This window comes from Schistocerca nitens, unplaced genomic scaffold, assembly GCF_023898315.1.
Source record: "Schistocerca nitens isolate TAMUIC-IGC-003100 unplaced genomic scaffold, iqSchNite1.1 HiC_scaffold_376, whole genome shotgun sequence".
NCBI classification, from domain to species: domain Eukaryota; kingdom Metazoa; phylum Arthropoda; class Insecta; order Orthoptera; family Acrididae; genus Schistocerca; species Schistocerca nitens.
In genome coordinates, this window is record NW_026045910.1 from 4,294,520 (window position 1) to 4,315,000 (window position 20,481).

The following is a 20,481-nucleotide window of genomic DNA, read 5'->3' on the forward strand; positions in this document are numbered from 1 at the left end:
ACCTGTCCCATGCACCCTCCCACCACCACCTACTCCAGTCCTGTAACCCGGAAGGTGTACACGATCAAAGGCATAGCCACGTGTGAAAGCACCCACGTGATTTACCAACTGACCTGCCTACACTGTGACACATTCTATGTGGGAATGACCAGCAACAAACTGTCCATTCGTATGAATGGACAGGCAGACAGTGTTTGTTGGTAATGAGGATCACCCTGTGGCTAAACATGCCTTGGTGCACAGCCAGCACATCTTGGCACAGTGTTACACCGTCCGGGTTATCTGGATACTTCCCACCAACACCAACCTATCCGAACTCCGGAGATGGGAACTTGCTCTTCAATATATCCTCTCTTCCCGTTATCCACCAGGCCTCAATCTCTGCTAATTTCAAGTTACCGCCACCCATACCTCACCTGTCATTCAACAACATCTTTGCCTCTGCACTTCTGCCTCGACTGACATCTCTGCCCAAACTCTTTGCCTTTGAATATGTCTGCTTGTGTCTGTATATGTGTGGATGGTTATATGTGTGTGTGTGTGTGTGTGTGTGTGTGTGCGCGAGTGTATACCCATCCTTTTTCCACCTAAGGTAAGTCTTTCCGCTCCCGGGATTGGAATGACTCCTTACTCTCTCCCTTAAAACCCACATCCTTTCGTCTTTCCCTCTCCTTCCCTCTTTCCTGATGAAGCAACCGACTGCTTGTGTGTGTGTATGTGCGGTTGGATATGGGTGTGTGTGTGTGAGTGTATACCTGTCCTTTTTTCCCCCTAAGGTAAGTCTTTCCGCTCCCAGGATTGGAATGACTCCTTACCCTCTCCCTTAAAACCCACATCCTTTCGTCTTTCCCTCTCCTTCTCTCTTTCCTGATGAAGCAACCGTTGGTTGCGAAAGCTTGAATTTTGTGTGTATGTTTGTGTTTGTTTGTGTGTCTATCGACCTGCCAGCTCTTATATTACTCTCATTTCTTGTTAACGATATTAGCTTATTCCCAACAATAAGCAGCTTCCACTCAGTTAATACTCGGCAGAAATCAGACCTGCATTTGGATCGGACATCTTGTGCAGAAAGGTGTGTATTATACTGCGGCATCCATTTTCAATAAGCTACCACTAGAATTCAAAAATCTTAGCAGTAATCTATGCACTTTCAAATCGAAAATGAAGAGGTTCCTCATGGGTCACTCTTTCTATTCTGTCGAGGAGTTCCTTGAAAAATTAAGCTGATTCTTGTTGTATTGTTGATTGTATTTACTTAAACTTATGGCTTTACTTTTTTGGGTTTATAAAAGTTTTCTTTTTATCTGTTGTTGCTTTTATGTTGTAATTTCATGTATTGACACATTCCGTGAACTTAGAGATTTGCTCCGGAACTTGAGGTGTAAATAAATAAATAAATAAATATGAATGATCTGGTGGTGGTGGTGGTGGTGGTGGTGGTGGTGGTGGTGGTGGTAGTGGTGATGGTGCAAGCCATCCCCTCTTCCTCAGGCTCCCCCTGTTGGAAGACAGCACCCTGGTGAACTCCAGATATTGCTGCAGCCATTAGAGATCACAGTGGGGTCTACAACACAATAAGTGGCACACTTCACTGTAGTAGCTCATTGCCTTTAAATGGCTCCATGTCCACATCCACTACTTCATAAAATGACAAAAGCAAGAATCCTGGGAATGGTATGTTTCCCCATTGAATCATGTACCTCTCCATCACAGGTGTAGGCAAAGATCAGACACATCTATGGTTTCCAGTTTCCTGCAGGTGTACCAAGTATTTCCATAGATGGTGCCATGTATATTGACTCGGGCACTGTTGCCAAACACTTTTGCTGAGCATTATGCTCATGCACCTGCATCGTCATCTGAGAACTACCACCCTGCCTTTTGACTCTTTAAACAACTCATATAATGCTCCATTCTGTGAGTGGGAAGTCTTCATTGCCCTAGTCCATTGTTCTGGTACAGCCCCAAGGCCAGACCACATCCACAACCAAATGCTGCAACATCTCTCAGTGGATTGCCAGTATCACATCCTTGCCCTATTTAATGGGATCTGGAATGAGGGTGAGTTACCATCTCACTGGTGAAAAGTGCAGTAGGTTTGGTACTGAAACTGGCTAAGATGGACAGTTATTGCCCAGTCAGCCTTACTGATGTTCTCTTTAAGTTGCTTGAACACTTGGTGAGAAAGCAGCCATGTTGGCTCCTTGAGTCTCGATGCCTTTTGTCTGCATCTCAGGGCCGTTTTCACAAAGGCCTCTCCACTGCTGATAATTTGGTTCACCTGGAGTCTACCATCCAGACGGCTTTTGAACCTCATCATTGTCTTTTTCAACCCATTATTGTTTTTTTTCAACCCACAGAAGGCTTATGGCATGACACCTTCATAAACATCCTTCAAAGTTTTGGCATGTTCCTATTGGGCAATAGTGCAACAAGGGTTACTACAATAACTGCATCAGTAATTGACCATGTGGCCACAAATATGGACAGGGAAAAATGTGATGTAGCTGTAAAAGCTCTCAGACTATCAGACCATCTCTGTCAAATAACAACAGTAAAATCAGGCATTGAATCATTCCCTAAACTACAAGCCTACAAACGATATCTATCAGAAATCAAAATAAAAGATTTTTCAAAATAACTAGAAAAACATAGCTGGGATGAAGTGTATAAGGAAACCAATGTGAATATGAAATTCTCTAAACTCCCCACACTGTTTAAATTTAACTTTGAAAAGGCATTTCCAAAAGTATGCATGTCTGTATAAATATATCACAAAAACAGATGGATAACAGCTGGTATTAAGCTCTCCCAAACACTTAAATACCTCAGCTCCATGAAAAAGATTCGCAATGATCCAGAATTCTTAAATTTCTATCATAGATACAAAAAGATATATAGGAAGATGATGGTTTCTGCAAAAAAGTCACTTAATGACAAAATAATATATAATGCAGAGAATAAAAGCAAAGCAATCCAGGATGTTATAAAAAAGGAAACGGGGAGAGGCAAACAAATCCAGAATAACATACTGCTAAGGGAGGGAGACAAGGTAATAAATGATCTGCAACACTTAGCAAACTTTGTAAATGAGTGTTTTTCAGTACTGCAGAAAAGTTACAACAAAAATTCCCCCAAACAAATATAACACCTGTAAATAATGTTACACTAAATACAATAATGTTACTTCCAACCACAGAGAATGAAGTCAATAAAACTGTTCAAAAACTAAAAAATAAAGTGTCAGTAGTCTTAGATGAAGTACCAATGTGTGTACTGAAACAGTGCATAGGGATTAGGATGTCTCGATCGCCTCCACTCTTGGAGCATCGAAACCGGCTTCCGTTTTTCTCCCAGTAAGACCGTTTGTGTTAATTTTTGGCGACGTAAGGAGTTTCTTCCGCCCTCCTTACATCTAGGTCTTGTCAACCTTCCATTTTCAGACGTCGCTAAATTCTTGGGTCTTATGTTTGACAGAAAACTGTGCTGGCCCTCCCACGTTTCCTATCTTTCGGCTCGCTGTCTGCCATCCCTCAACACCCTCCGTGTCCTGAATGGTACCTCCTGGGGAGCGGACCGAGTGGTCCTTCTCCGCCTCTATCGCACCTTAGTGCGCTCGAAATTGGACTATGGAAGCATAGTCTACTCCTCTGCTCGGCTGTCTATTCTTTGGCGTCTCGACTCTGTCCACCACCGTGGATTACGTTTAGTGTCTGGAGCTTTTTACACCAGCCCTGTGGAAAGCCTTTATGCTGAGACTGCTGAACCTCCACTGTCCAATCGGCGAGCAGTCCTTCTGAGTCGTTATGCTAGCCATCTGTCTTCCATGCCTGCTAATCCAGCCCATGACATTTTTTTCGACGCCTCCTTTGATGTAGGGTATGCAGGCCGCCCCTCCTCCCTACTACCACCGGGAGTCCGCTTCCGTCAACTGCTCCATTCTCTTTCCTTCTGCTTTCCTAAAACCTTCTTAACAACTTGGGGTACAGCACCGCCTTGGCTCCGTCCCCGGATCTGCCTGCTCCGTGACCTTTGTCAGTTTCCCAAGGTTGGTACACCTTCACTTGTTTATCGTCGGGAATTTGCTGCTCTGTGTGCACAAATGACGGAAGCCACATTTATTTACACCGATGGCTCGAAAACATCGTTAGGTGTAGGGAGTGCCTATATTGTTGGCGACACCCCAAATCACTTTCGGCTTCCCGACCAGTGTTCGGTTTATACTGCGGAGCTTTACGCTGTTCTCCAGGCTGTCCACTACATCCGCCGCCATCAGCGGATACAGTACGTAATCTGCTCAGATTCTCTCAGCTCTCTCCTCAGTCTCCAAGCTCTTTACCCTGTGCACCCTCTGGTCCACCGGATTCAGGACTGTCTGCGCTTGCTCCACCTGGGGTGCGTCTCGGTGGCGTTCCTCTGGCTCCCGGGACACGTTGGTATCTGTGGAAATGAGGCGGCCGATATTGCAGCCAAGGCTGCAGTCTCTCTTCTTCAGCCAGCTATTCAATTGGTTCCTTTTGCCGATCTACGGAGCGTTTTATGTCGTCGTGTTGTTCATTTATGGCACTCGCAATGGTCGACACTTCCCCATAATAAATTGCGGGACGTGAAAGCTCTTCCTTGTGCTTGGACCTCTTCCTCCTGAACGCGTCGTTGGGAGGAGGTAATTTTAACTAGACTCCGGATAGGGCACTGTCTTTTTAGCCATCGAAATCTTTTAAGCGGCGATCCTCCCCCACTCTGTCCCCACTGCTCTCAGCTGTGGACGGTAAGACACCTTTTAATTGAGTGCCCCTATTTTAATCCGTTACGCTCCCGTCTACAGCTATCGCCTGATATATCGTCGATTTTAGCAGATGACACGCGCTCAGCCTATCGTGTTCTCGAGTTTATTAGTGGCAGTGAAATGACGTCAGTCATTTGAAGCTTTTTTGGGGACAACCAACCCCTTTCTGTAGTGGATTTTTAAGCCTTCCTTCTGCTTTTAGTTTCTCCAATTTTATGACTTTCGTTCCCATAGCTGCTGGTTTCCATTTTCGGTTTTTTACTGTTTCCTAAGTTATGGACTGGGCGCTAATGACCATAGAAGTTTTGCGCCCTAAAAAAAAAAAAGGCGGAACAGGGATTATACAAGGCCCCTTAACAAATATAATAAGTGAATCCTTCACATCAGGGTGCAGAAGACATAAAAAATTACTGGCCTATTTCCCTGCTGTCAGCATTCTCAAAAATAATAGAAGCAATTATGAAAGACAGATTAATGAATTACCTGAATAAATACAATATTTTAAGCGAATCACAGTTTGGTCTGAAGTGAAGTGGCAAAAGTACGGAGTCAGCCATAGTAGAATTCTCAAAAGTTGTGCTTGATGCCCTTGATAAAGATGAGTGCGTTACAGGCACATTTTTGGATCATCCCAAGGCATTTGATATAGTCGACCACAATATTCTATTAAATAAATTAGAAGCATTGGGAATAAGAGGGGTAGCTAATGACTGGTTTTGATTATATCTGGCAGATAGGGTACAAGGAGTAGAGATAACACATACTTCAAATAGATCTAAACATTTAGTAAAACACTTATCGGAACCAAAATACATTCATATAGATGTTCCGCAAGGTAGCATATTAGGACCATTACTATTCCTGATATACATCAATGACTTTCCCAGTAGTGTTACTCATGGTGAAAAAATTCTCTTCACTGACGACAGCAATATTATAGTCACTGAGAAAATAAAGAAAACTCCTTGCTGAGAAAGCAAATGAAACCCTCAAGGAAGTTTATGATTGGTCAATAAGCAATAAAGTGACATTGAACATAAAGAAAACTAATGCCATGAGTTTGTTTGAAGAGGAAAAATGACAATATTAAATTAAATGTAGATGGAAACTCTATAGACTGTGTAACAAATGCAAAATTTCTAGGAATGAATATTGATTCTCAGTTGAAGTGGTGTGAACACACAAAGGTACTTGCAAACAGAATGTCATCAGCATGTTAAGGCCTTAGAATCCCATCATCAGTGTGTAACATGCAGTGTCTTTTAGTTACATATTATTCATATGTACACTCAATTCATAGCTATGACACTCTTTTTTTGAGGAACAAACGCACAAAATATGAACACGATTTTCAAACTCCAGCAAAGAGCCATAAGAATAATAACCAAAAATACTAGTTGAGCTCATTGTACAGATCTGTTCAAAACAGTGGGGGTTTTAACTGCTCCATGTGAATACATTAACCAGTCAGTTGTACACATAAAAATAACATTGGTAATTACTGCACAAAGAGCTCTGTCCATGACCATGCAACAAGAGCTAGACTCAACTTACATAAAACTCAAAACAGCACTTTCTACCAAGGAAAGGCAGCTAAAAAGTTACCTGTTATGCAATACATTTTATACATTGAAAGATTACTTAGATAAAGCAGAGTAGGGGGTTTGGTAAAAAAATGTTATACAAATAAATAAATGATGATGATGATTATAAAACATCCAACATTCCACATAACACCTTCACTCTGTTTTTTCCTTCTTTTTTCCTTTCTAGAAATTCTTACCCCCAAGCTATGCATAGTAAATGGGAAGTTTCGGTACAGAAAATGGCCTGTGTGTGTGTGTGTGTGTGTGTGTGTGTGTGTGTGTGTGTGTGTGTGTGTGTGTGTGTGTGTGTGTGTGTGTGTGTGTGCGTGTGTGGTGTTATGAAACAATCAATGTGTGTATAGTGTGTGCAGTGACTGATAGTGAGATATGAGTGAACAGAATGGCATTACATTATTTAGTAAGTATTGTATACCAGGAGTAAATCTAATTATTGTCTCTAACTAGAAGTCTGTAAATATATTTGAATATGAATTAGACTTACCAAACGAAAGCGCTGGCAGGTCGATAGACACACAAACACACACACACAAAATTCAAGCTTTCGCAACAAACTGTTGCCTCCTCAGGAAAGAGGGGAAGGAGAGGGAAAGACGAAAGGATGTGGGTTTTAAGGGAGAGGGTAAGGAGTCATTCCAATCCCGGGAGCGGAAAGACTTACCTTAGGGGGAAAAAAGGACAGGTATACACTCGCGCGCGCGCGCCCACACACACACACACACACACACACACACACACACACACACACACACACACACACACACATCCATCCACACATATACAGACACGAGCAGACATATTTACTGCTTGTGTCTGTATATGTGTGTGTGTGTGTGTGTGTGTGTGTGTGTGTGTGTGTGTGTGTGTGTGTACCTGTCCTTTTTTCCCCCTAAGGTAAGTCTTTCTGCTCCCGGGATTGGAATGACTCCTTACCCTCTCCCTTAAAACCCACATCCTTTCGTCTTTCCCTCTCCTTCCCCTCTTTCCTGAGGAGGCAACAGTTTGTTGCGAAAGCTTGAATTTTGTGTGTGTGTTTGTGTTTGTTTGTTTGTGTGTCTATCGACCTGCCAGCGCTTTTGTTCGGTAAGTCACATCATCTTTGTTTTTACATATATTTTTCCCACGTGGAATGTTTCCCTCTATTATATTGAATATGAATTAGGTTATTTTAAATTGGTCTAAGCTTGTAAATACTTTGACATGTCCTGTATCCCTGTAAAAAGAGATCTATGGATGAATAAAGCTGCTTCTTCTTCTTCTTCTTCTTCTTCTACTACTACTACTACTACTACTACTAGTACTACTACCTGGTATCACCACATCCATTACATGAAAAATGTCTCTTTGAGTGCACTACCATTTTTTGTAAAGAACTTCCTGTCACACTGTGTGGTCTGGGTTCAAGTGGGTGCTTCAGTCAATAACACCACCCCCTCCCCATATAAAAGAGAATGGGATCCTACAGGGCTCTATACTGTGTGTACCCCTCTTTTTGGTGGCCATCAATGGTCTAATGGCAGTTATGGAGTCTTTGGTATCGTCCTTCTTATATTCCAATGATTTTTACTTTCATTATTGGTCCTCCAGTATGGGTGTTACCGGGAGTTGCCTACAGGGTGCCGTTCAAAAGGCACAGTCATGGGCTCTCACCCATGACTTTCAGTTTTCAGCTGCCAAGACTCATGTCATGCTCTTCTGATGCCATCATACTGCCCACCCACACCCAGAGCTTTCCCTCAATGATCAGTTACATCTTGTAGTTGAGATGCTCTACTTTTTGGGACTGTCTTGGATTCCCAGCTGATGTGACTTCCCCATCTTCACCAACTTAAGCGAAAGTGCTGGTGACATCTCAACATACTTCAGTGACTTAGTAATACTAACTAGGGTGCACATCACTCTACCTTTTTGTGCCTCTACAGAGCCCTGATTCTGTCCCGTCTTGTTCATTGCACTCTTGCGTATGGTTCAGCCTCACCCTCTGCGTTGTGAATACTGTACCCTATTCACCATTGCGTGGTCTGACTTGTGACAGGAGCCTTCCATACTAGCCCTGTGAGCAGCCTACTAGTCAAGGTTGGAGACCATCTATTACCTTTCAGGCAGCCACCAACAGCGGCTGCTGAATTCTGTTACACACACTTGTAGCTTCCCTGAACATCCCAACCGCCATGTTCTTTTCCCTGGAAGGGTGTTCCTCCTCCCACAACAGCAACCCAGAACTGGGTTTACGATTGCTATTTGCATCCAGTATCTCTGTTTGTAATTGTATCTTCTTCCACTGTCACCACTGGTCACAGAGACATCTCATCTGCTCCACAGCTTGTACACAGACCTCAGATTTGTCTCAGCTTCCTTTGAGCTCATGATTTTTCACCACCTGTTCTTAACTGTCCTTGAGATGTATCCAGGTTTGAAGTGGTATTCACTGAAGGGCCCAACAGTTGACAGACAAACAGGTTTTGCTTCCTCTCTGACAAATGGTTGTAGTGTCTTCACTGCTGAACTGATGGACACTAAACTAGCCCTTAGCATGTTAGTTCATGCACTGGCAAGAGTATCTTAATCCATAGTGACTCTCTTCAGGCTATAGAACATTGCTAATCTCCTGACCCCCTGGTTACAGCTATCCAACATCATGTCTCTGACCTCCATCAAGCTATGGCCTGTCATTTTTGTTTGGATCCTTGGTCATGTTGGGATGTGGGGAAGGAATGAGCTGACAGGTTGGCCAAGCTGGCCACCAGGATGCCAATTCTGGAAATTGGAGTCCCAGAACTGCATCTTTGGTCATTTATACACCATTGATTGTTGGATGTCTGGAACTCGGAATGGTCTGCTCTGATCTCCACAAACAAACTGAAGACAATTAAGGGTACAACAACCCTGAGGTAGTCTTTTCTGTATGTGTCTCGCAGGGAATCCACCATCTCTGTTGTCTCTGCATTGACCACATTTGGCTGACCAATGGCCACAATCTCCAACATGCGACACCTCAATGCTGGTGTGCAGCCCTCCTGATAGGGCCCACTTACTCATAAATTGCCCTAATTTAGCTGCTTTGAGGTGGCATCTTAATCTTCCTGATGCACTACCTCAGGTGCTAGCAGATGATTGATTTGAATGACTTGTCTTGACTGATCTTTTAATGACTTGTCTTGACTGATCTTTCTTTTGGGCTTTTTATCTCTGTTTTTTCTTTGTTTTAATTGTGCTCATTACACTTAGGCATTCCAGGATTTGCCTTTCATTTACTTCCTTTGCTGACCAATTCCCAAACCTGGCTTTCCACTTAATAGATGAAGGGACTGATGACCTTGAAGCTTAGTCCCTTTCACTCCCAACCAACCAACCAATAGTTCAGCACAGTCCCAATAGCTCACACACTCACAATTATAGTACAACAATTTAAATTCTATGCTTTACCATGAGCCATCATGATTCTGTGCATTTCCTAGCCATTTGACTGTACTGATGACAAGTAAAACACATTACTGCCTCTTACTTCGCATATGGTGCAGTGTGTCCAAGCAAATTACACTGAGAAAACCTAACAGGTTGCAAATATTGTTCCCTCACATTGCCCCTAAACAAGATACATCAGCTGGCTCTCAAGGCTTGTTTAATGTGACCCAAAGTTTTGATGACACTCCTGTTTCAGCCACATATCTCTGATGATTGAAGTAGAAACAATAAATTCATTCACTCACTCCACCATGGTCATTCTGCACTCTGCAGTTGTGATACCATGCTACGTGTTGCTGAAACAGTCTGTCTCCTTTTGTAAAATAAATTTGCTTCAGTTTTTGTGTGTTTACATGTATATCTGTGTAAAAATGTGTGTGTGTGAGTGTATATATACATGTGTGTGTATTGTAACACTGTGATGTGAGTTCAAAATCCTCAAACTGATTGAGAGTAATATATATGAGTAGTATATGAACATTATGGAGTATCAGTACAAAACCATTTGGATGCAAACTGGTTTTGTCCAGTTTTGAACAATCACATGCTATTTGGATTAAATTTCTAGAATTTCCAAAAAGTAATCATTTTTGTTTCAGTTTTTATTTATTTGGTCCTGTTGATTACATATTATACAGCCAGTGTACAAGTAATATAGGACAAGTCAATTGATGCAATTACAGTAGTACATTAACATTTATATATCACATTGCACAGACATTGGTTTATTTTACAAGAACAATTACTTGCATGCAGTATTAAAGCCTGCATTACACCAAAAACAGTTTAAGCAATTGTTTAAAATAGTAGAATAAGTGACAGTGCATATTTTTATACTACTGACATATATAAGGAAGTAAATGTTCTTCATGGTCATGGTTTGAATGAATAAAAGTTTTAACTGCATTCCTTAAGAAGAGGTTTAAGTGAATGCTCAAGAGAGTGGGATACATAGGAGTTCACATTATCTCATAATGAAATAGATAAATTTACATTTTATCACCACAGTTTCAGTTAAACTACAAGTAACAGCATCACACTTTATCTTTAAGGGAGTGCTTTTCTTAGGCAGTTTCCCCCACTCTTGTACATCATAACTCTAAGTATTCATTCATTTTATAGAAAGTTTGTTCGATGAGAAATAATTTTAGTTTCCTTTTGAAAACCTGTACATTATTTATTTCCTTTTTTATATTGATGGGGAGCTTATTGAAGACCTTTATACCTGACTCAGTAACTGCCCTGTGTACTTTAGTGAGAGATGCAGAGCCTTGATGAAAATTTTTCACCTGTCTTGTGTCATGGTTGTTGATGTCACAATTTTTCTGAAGCAGTTCCCTGTTGTTGGCTACAAATAACATCAGTGAGTATATATACTGACCTGTGATGGTAAGTATCCTGAGAGATTTGAAAAGACCTCTGCAAAATGTCCCATTAGGGACCCCACATATTAGCCTCACTGCTCGTTTTTGTATTCTGAAGACTTTTTCAACACCTGCAGCATTTCCCCAAAAGATGTGCCATAGGAGAGAACAGAATGGAAATATGCAAAGTATGACAACAACATTATTTCTCTGTCTACTAACTGATGGAGAGCTCTTAGTGCAAAGCACGATGAGCTAAGTTTCTTGACCAGCTGATCAATTTGTTCTTTCCATCTTAGGTGATTGTCTATCTGGATACCTAGGAATTTTGTATGTGTGGTGTCATTAATTTTGTGATTGTTAACATGTATTTCAGGAGCTTTAATTTTTTTATTTTTTGTCAGAAACTGTATCGTATTGGTTTTTGAAATATTTAAAGTTAGGCTATTCGCAATGAACCATTTGTGTACTTGAGTAGAGACTGTCATGGCTGTATCCTGCATTGTTGAGTTGGGTCCTTTTACGAGGATACTTGTATCGTCGGCAAACATTACTATTTTTGCTCTTTTGTTAATTGTGATTGGTAGATCATTAATGTAGATCAGGAAAATTAATGGCCCAAGAATTGAGCCCTGTGGGACTCCGTACTTTATATTTCCCAAGTCTGATGTTAATGCTGTTCCAGTCCCCCTTAAGACAACCCTTTGCTTCCTGTTCTGTAAGTATGATTCTAACCAAGTCAAAGATTTGTCTTTAATGCCATAATGTGGAAGCTTTTTTAAGAGTGTGTTGTGATCTACACAATCAAATGCCTTGGCAAGGTCACAAAATATCCCCACTGGATACCTTTTGTAATTTAGTTCACCTAAAATTTCATGTGTTAGGTTAAATATAACTCTGTCTGTGGAGGAGCCCTTATGAAAGCCAAAGTGTGTAGGAGCCAGTAAGCCATTTTGTGTAGTGTGACTATAAATCCTGTCATGCACTATTCCCTCAAATACCTTTGAGAATACTGGCAGCAGGGAGATGGGCCGATAGTTGGATATTTCATCCCTTGCTCCACTTTTGTTGATTGGCATCACTACTGCATGTTTTAATCTATCTGGGAACACACCAGTTTCCATAGATTGGTTACACAAATAGCACAATAATAACTGGTTAAGTGTGCACATGATTTTAGAATCCTACTTGATATGCCATCATATCCACAGGAATCTGAGTTTTTGAGTAATTTTATGTTTGTTTTTTTCCGATTTCTTTAGGGGTTGTACTTCTGAAATGAAGTGCTACTTTAGATGTTATTTGCATGTGGTTAAGTAGTTCAATAGCTTCTGTGGGAGCCTGTTTATTATGGTTCACTGTTTTCAGCTACAGAGAGAAAAAAATTGTTGAAATCTAAGGCTGCAGCTTTGTGTTTATTATTGTCAGGTTTTATGTTCCTATTTGTCTCACTTTTTATGATGTGCCATATTGTTTTTATTTTATTGTTTGAATTGCTAATTTTTTGTGCATAGTGCAACTGTTTGGCCTTCTTGATTACACTTGTTAGAATTTTACAGTATTTCTTGTAATGTAACTTTACTGCTGGGTCTGTACTAGTCCTCTGTTGTACATACAGATCTCTCTTTTTGTTACATGATATTTTTATGCCTGTAGTTAGCCACTCTTTCCTTTTACTACAGGTTGGTTTCATTTTAATCTGTCTTTGGGGGAAAGAAGCTTCAAAATGTTTAAGGAATAAGTTCAGGAATGGGTTGAACTTCTCATTCACTGTGTCATCCTGGTATACATCCTCCCATTGTTCATGACATAAACTATTTCTGAACAAGCAAGTAGATTCAGCATTTATTGATCTAACATGTTTACCTTGGTTACAATGGCCATGTGTTGTTTTCCTGCTGGCAAGTTTTAGGGTTGTCATTTGACCGTCGTGATCAGACAGACCATTTGTTACTGCCTGTGTCATCACTTCATTGTAATTTGTGGGATCTAGGAACAGATTATTAATCAGGGTCTTGCTGTGCCCATATACTCTTGTTGGGAATGGGATCATGGGGAGCAGATTGAAGGTTAACAGTAGTGATTCTAATAGTTTATGGTTGTTATTTTTTGTGAGTAAGTTTATGTTAAAGTCACCACATACGACAACATCACTATTGTTTCTATAAAGTTTACTAAGAACTGTTTCTAGCTGAGAGAGAAACGTTTGAATGTCTCTGGTAGGTGATCTGTAAACTGTTACTATGATCAGGAACTGTGTTTCAAGCTCTAATTTGACTGCACAACATTCAAAGTGCTGTTCAATACAATATTTAGATACACCTATAACTTGTACACCGCCTTGTCTTAAAGACTTTTTATATTCTGATGAAATATTTTTAAACAATATAGCTTATCAATTGTATTTTTAACTGGTTCCTTAACGTTAGTTTCCACACAAGTTAAATTATCAAAAGGTACAACATTTACACTGTGCTCTCTTCTGTTCTTTAGCCTAAAAAAGATCTTATTTGAGTGTTGACTATTACTGGAATGTGTTGCTGTGGAAAAAAATCACTATTTTTCTTTTCTGTGGTTGGCAATGAAACAAATTTTGTCATTACTGTTGAATTTGTAGTAAAACTGTTGCCTGTGCTTATTTCAATTAGTTTTTGTGCTAGGAACCTTTTCCCAAGACTGTTCAAATGAAGCCCATGTGAGGTATGGAATCTTCGACCAACACCACTTACATCTAGAACATTTACATTTTTAAACTGTTTACATACGTTTGAGAGCTGTTCATTTGCAAGTTTGATCTCTCTGTTCACACAAGACAACTGATGTAAGTCGTACCTCTGTGGAATGTTTACGTATATTTCATTTGTGTGTCCTAGATAACACAAGCACTTCTTTAGTTCTTGGCAGGCTACTGATGTTTCATTGCGGTACATGTCATTAGAGCCGCCGAGTAGTACAATGAAATCCTTGGATGACAACGTACCAATTTCTTCTGAATGTATATATGTACATATTTCAGAGAGAGATGCTCCAGGTTTGACAAATCCTGTTGCCTTCTCAGTTTCAGCAGTTTCATTTATATGAGAAGCAATCTCTTGACCGTGACTATCGGCAAGAATCACAAGCTTCCTCGGAATACCATAATGTGATTTATGTTGATAGATGGTTTTCGGGAGAGGAATAGCAGCATCACATGGAACTTAAAGATCTCCTTCTTGAAGTTCAGAAACGGTAGCTCCTCCAGGAAGAGTTAATGCAGCATTCGATGATTGAGAATGTTCTGCATGAGCTTCAAGAGTATCATCGTTACTGTCTACATCGAGCACTTCAAATCTGTTTGTTAGCGGGATATTTGCGGCCCTGCTTAATATATTGGTAGGCCTACATGTATTACACTTCCACGTTTTTGTAAACTTCTCATTTCCTTTCAATGAGCTGTCCACCTTTGTGCATTGAAAGTGGAATTTTGTTTCACATTTTACACATACTATACCACTTTCAGTGATTTTCCTGCATTTTTTACAGTTGGTATCATATTTGTTACCACTGGTTCTAATATCATCATCAATTACAAGATCACTGTTTGTTTTATACTCACATTGATTGTTATTGGTATATTTGCATTTCAGGGCGTGTACCTCTTTTAACAGCATAGCAATAATTTCGACTTTGCAGTTGCTCTTCTGTAGTGCTTTGTCTAGGCCATATTCATTACACCTTCTGCAACACCATAGTTTTCGTCTTGGATCTGCCTTTACACATGCAAAATGGTATACTGTTTTACAGTTTATGCACGTTATGCCCTTCACGGTGAGCAATTTGCATTAGCAAAGTCTTTGTATTTGCTCTCGCGATTCGTCAGACGAGGTACTAGCTCCATGTGCGATTTCAGTTTCGCAATTTTGGGCCACCCCATGTCTTCCTTCCGAAACTTTTTTAATAACAAAACACGCGATACACATATCATCACAATATACATCAAATTTTTTACATGTTAAGCACTTTTTAACGTTTATGTTGAGTTTATTCCGATAGTTAACACAACCACAATTTACACTCGTCACCAGTTAGAGCATTGTACCAATATTGTATGTATTGAAGAAAGATGTAAATGTTGCTATACCCTAATGAAGTGTTAGATCCTTGACTTGCCCTGGAGCAGCAGTTTCCTATCCAAGAAGAATGATGACAATAGTATAGTTTCAAATATTTTAAAAGTAATTCAAAGCTAATGAGGCAGAGAATAAACAGTTAACAATGTAGGAAAAGAAAGATTGAGCTCTTATTGTCAAGAAATCATGTTGAGATGCAGACCGGCACAATTAAGACACTTAAATAAAGCTTTCAGCCACAGCCTTCATTAGTAAAAGAGAGACACACACACCATTCATAAACACAAGCAAGCACACCTCATGTACACATAATCACCAACTCTAGCATCTCCAGCCTGAGATGCTGGAGTTGGCAGTCATGTGTACATGGTGTGTGTGTGTGTGTGTGTGTGTGTGTGTGTGTGTGTGTGTGTGGCTAGAAGCTTTATGTAAGTGTCTTTTAGTTGGGCCTTATCATAAGTAGTAATCGGTCTTTTCCTACATTGTTGATATCCTACCTGGAGTTTAGACTGTTTGAGAATGAGCAGTTAGTTTTATGATACCACTAAACATTGTGCCACACCTCTACAACTGTTATAAATTAATTCTGCTGATGTTGTTGAACCAGTGTCATACCGTGTTCCCTCCACTGGACAGTAGATGACCCATCATCTTATGGACCCAATCCTTCAGGAGCAAAAGAGTAAGTAGAAACCAAAATTGTCATGTCAGATAATATAGTACTGTTGCTGCCATTTTGCCTACATTTAAAATACAAGTATTTCTTTCACAATCTGTTAATAGGAGCAATGTGCACAATGATTTTTAATGAAATGATTGACAAACATTAATGTTTCAATTATCTGTCAGAGGATTAGGAGATTAATCAGTTCTAAATCTGCTAAAATAAAATAAATCTATGACAGATCACCAAACTAAACATCAGAGTTCTTGAAATGTTTAAAGTCTTACAAAATTTAGCTTTCATATTAAGTATTAAAGTGACATAACTCAAGGAATGCTAAATAATTCAGTGACAAAGTGGCATCGATTCTTGATTAGGGACTGCTGTGTTTTTTTTTTTTTTTTCCATATGATCCAACAGAGCAATAAAACCTTACTGCAATAACTAACCCAACAAAGTTTTCAGCCAGAGATATTTTAAAATTTTATTTACTCATTAACTCCTGTATATGATGATTTATGTAACTGTTTATATGAACAGCTTGTTGTCACATTTGTGTTTGGAGTAGCATCCACCTGTTGCCTGAGAAGCTTGATACTTAAAATTCTGTTATGTACTGCTCAGTCACAGATTTTGTCAGAGAAGGTTGGTAGGAGGAGGGTGGGTGAGGTGGAGGGGGGTTTGCAAGGGACAGGAGATTGCACTGTATCAACATTCCTGTGTGCATTCACATGAGATTTCTGCTTCACCTTCCACCTACTGAATTTAATCAGATTTTAGTTCCTCTTCTCCCTCCAATTATTTAACCAACATGAAACGCAATGGCAGATTACTAAACTGATCCATAGTAATAACACTGTTTTTTAACTATGTCAGTAGGTCACAGCTGAAACTGCAGTAACATGCCTAGCATTTATTTATTTCAGTAGTAAACATTAGGTGTAATACTAACAAGAAGTGATGCACAATTACATACAGGTGTGAATATATATTTTTATAAACCAGTTTGTGTATTTGCACAATAAAATATGGAATAACATAATGTGACTTCCACAGTACACTTCCTATGCATTATGGTTATTTTTGTTACACACATTTGCCAGTACTGTTCATAAGATTTGTATTTCACTTAAATCTTAATTTCTTCATTTTCTCAAGTACCAAACATTTGGCTCATCTCTTACAGTGATCTAATTATTCATTTAAGGAATAAAATTGATTTTCTTCAAATATTAGATTGCATTTAAAAACATGACTGTTTCCTGTCTGGGTAATACTTGACATGTAGTTGTGTAGGCACATCCCAAGTATGCTAAACTTCTCTCATAGTGGATTTTTTGGTGTGATAGTGATTAGTTTCCATCACTTCAGTGTTTCATACTTACAAGCTTCTTCATTCTGTTACCTAACAGTTTTCCAAGTATATTATAATTTTATATGGAGATATTTATTACTGTTAAAATGTCTATTAGTTCAAGTTTTGACCTACAGCTTACTCAACTTGTTCTATTTCTAATAGAGTAAGTATGCGTAGTGAAACAGTTTGAGAATGTTAGCATTAACAGCTTAGACTGATTTCCGTAACATGTAGCAAACTGAATTTAATCTGTGTGTTACTCTTATTACATGTTCTGTTGGTCAATTAGTCATCCAGATGGAGACCCAAAATTTTAATATTTGCTGCTTGCTGAAGGTTTGTTAAATAGTTTCTAGAAATTACATATAATATTTGCTTTAACTCAGATTTTTTCTCATGTTGTATAAGTTTGTAAGTTTGTTTTCGCTGAAATATTTACCTACTTGAATGAGAACTTCTTCCAGCTCCTTAAACAGCTTCTTCTAGATTTTTCTGCCTGATTATAATGTCTGTGTCATCTGCAGATAGGATGTATTTCTTGAAACCTACATTATTTTAAACTATTTTATCAAAGAAATTGATTTACATACGCCTTAGATGCTATATTTCCTTGAATGAAGTTTTTTTTTTTTTTTTTACCAAACAGCTTGACTGTTGTACTAGACATGCACAAACTGCTGCAGAATTGTCAGGATGGCAGAAGGAGGGAGAAAAGTCAGTTTTATTTTCAAGCAGGATGTTGAATGATGCTGGTCACTCCAGGAAATTGATTATCACTACTGTTGCAGAATACTGAAAGAAGAGCACTTGATCTTAACAATTTGACCTGATCAGACAGTATCTCAAGATGAATTAGGTAGCATCTGCAGTATTAATTATGTAGATACACCAGGAAACTGGATTACAGTCGATGCTTCCAAACAAAGGAAAAGATCCATGATGCACTGTAATTCTGATAAATTTAGTCTAACAGTAATGTCATTTGTGATTTTGGCTTTTTGTGAAAGGATCTTACAGATCATGTAATGATATTATGGGCTGGAGGTAATAGTTCAAACTATAACTATAATTTTACAATTAAGGATAAAATGACACACACTTTTGAGAATGCTCCCCACACTAATATGAAAATAATTACTCTTCAAACAGTATGATTGAGTGACCTGTGGAAAATTTTAATATAGAATTTGGAAAACTACTTGGTTGGGTAAGGGCTGTTCACTCACAGGTGTGACTTACGCATTACCCCTCGCTGAATGAACTGAAAAAATTTGCATCTTAATGCATCTTTCAAAAGTCTTGTGGCGCCAATGAGATCAACACCAGTATCGATCTGAGCATCATCTTTTAACTGAGAAAAACATTATCTTTGTGTAGTTCCGCTATTCAGTTCTCTGTAAGCCTTACTTGTGTGAAGAGGTAAATAAATGAACTCCTGATTGTAAGGTGTTGTTTGGTGTATCTCACCCGAGCGTCCACCTCAGTCTAATTTTCAGGAACACACAGTCTTACTGAAGCAGTATCCCTTCTACCTCTGTGGTTTCCAGTACATTCTCTGGACATTTTAGAGTAATATCATCCAAAGGACAAAGTTGCAGATTGAAAATGCACTATGCTGTATGCAACATGTAACATGTTGATAGCTTGCCAACCTAACTGTCCCTAGACACTGTAGCAGAGGCCATGGAAAGCAATGATTTCTTCTACATAGTGACATAAGATAAGAGTTCGAAAACAGTAATAAACACCAAAAACAGATAAATTACATTATTTGTGCTGACACTGCTTGCACTGCCAGCAGACATTAATTTCATAAATATGGTCGCTGAGGGTATAGAATTCTACAAGACACTAGGAAGTAGCAATCTGCTGTCTGTGGTGGTGTTCCAGCAATGTGTTAGCAACTTATATTGACTTTATAGGGTTATCCTAAATCTATCTTCACAGTCAGTTATTGACTGTGAATGTATTTCCTGAGAGACCTAAATACATCTTTTTACACAGGTGGCTATCTCTGATCTACAGTCTGTTCGAGGACAAAGTGACTTGTGACTTGGTAGTTTGGCCCCTTTAACCAACCAACCAACCAACCAAAACCCAACTACAAAACTGAAGATAAGCATACTACCCTCTATTGCAGAGCTATTTCACTTCTTCCAGAGTGTGTGCACATGTGCGTGTGAGCACGTTTTGGTCAATTCTCTGAGACTGCAAGTTGCGCGTGTATTTTCTACTGCTGACAAAGGCCTTAATGGCCAAAAGCTATAATTGTGTGAATCTTTTTGTTGTGCCTATCGCGACTCAGCATCTCTGCTATATGGTGAGTAGCAACTTTCCTTCTTTGGTATTGTTACGTTTTGGTACAAACTTTATTTCTGAAGTTACTTTTGGTGTCAAGGTATCATATGTAATTTACAAACTTTTGTTTTGTGTAGCTAAAAATAAGAATTAATTCTGTACCATTCAATGCTGTGTATATTATTGTATGTAGTGTGGAAGTAGTCATGACCTCAACAATGAAGAAACAAGTATAAGGGTGAAAAATTTACTTTGCAGTCAGTTAAATATGGCATAACAACAATGGAAAACATTCACAATAAGTTGGACACCATAATTAGTGTAATTCCGAAAATTTCCTATGCAATCCAAGTTTTGTAGCCCTTTTCCTGTGGCATAAGAAGTGAAAACAATTAAGTGCAAAGAATTGAATGCTAAAACAGTGTAAAATTCTGAGTCACTTAATGAACACCAACAACAATACTGACTACATACTAGTCTGTATTTGATCTTTTTGCTACACTGGGAGGTGATTTTAAGTCATATTTGAAAACATTGACTGTTACAATGATTCCCCCACATTGTACTACACTCAGGAGCAATGAACTGCTGTCGGTTGGCTCAAGCAGCTCTTCCACACTGTATTTTCAGTTACAGATCTCACCATTCATTCCCAACCAAGCATAAATTTGGTTCACAGTCATAGAAAATATTTTTATGCACAAACAAGTTACTGATGATCATAAACAATTTACAGTATTGATGAGCAATTTAGACCAGAAGGCATAAAGCTTATCTTCCTTTAACCAATGGAAAATTCAGGATGAAATGTAACAATATTATGAAAAGGAAAGT

The 20,481-nt window shown here is 39.1% G+C and overlaps 1 protein-coding gene across 5 annotated transcripts in view; it reads left to right on the top strand.

Moving 5' to 3' along the window:
* LOC126229618 (uncharacterized) overlaps positions 1-20,481 on the top strand; it is a 215,277-nt gene that overhangs the window by 100,776 nt on the left and 94,020 nt on the right. For all 5 annotated transcript variants that reach the window (XM_049942361.1, XM_049942360.1, XM_049942359.1 and 2 more), the window contains exon 4: positions 15,936-16,010. In XM_049942361.1, coding sequence (XP_049798318.1) covers positions 15,936-16,010 — 75 coding nt within the window. The remainder of the gene's footprint in view (positions 1-15,935; positions 16,011-20,481) is intronic.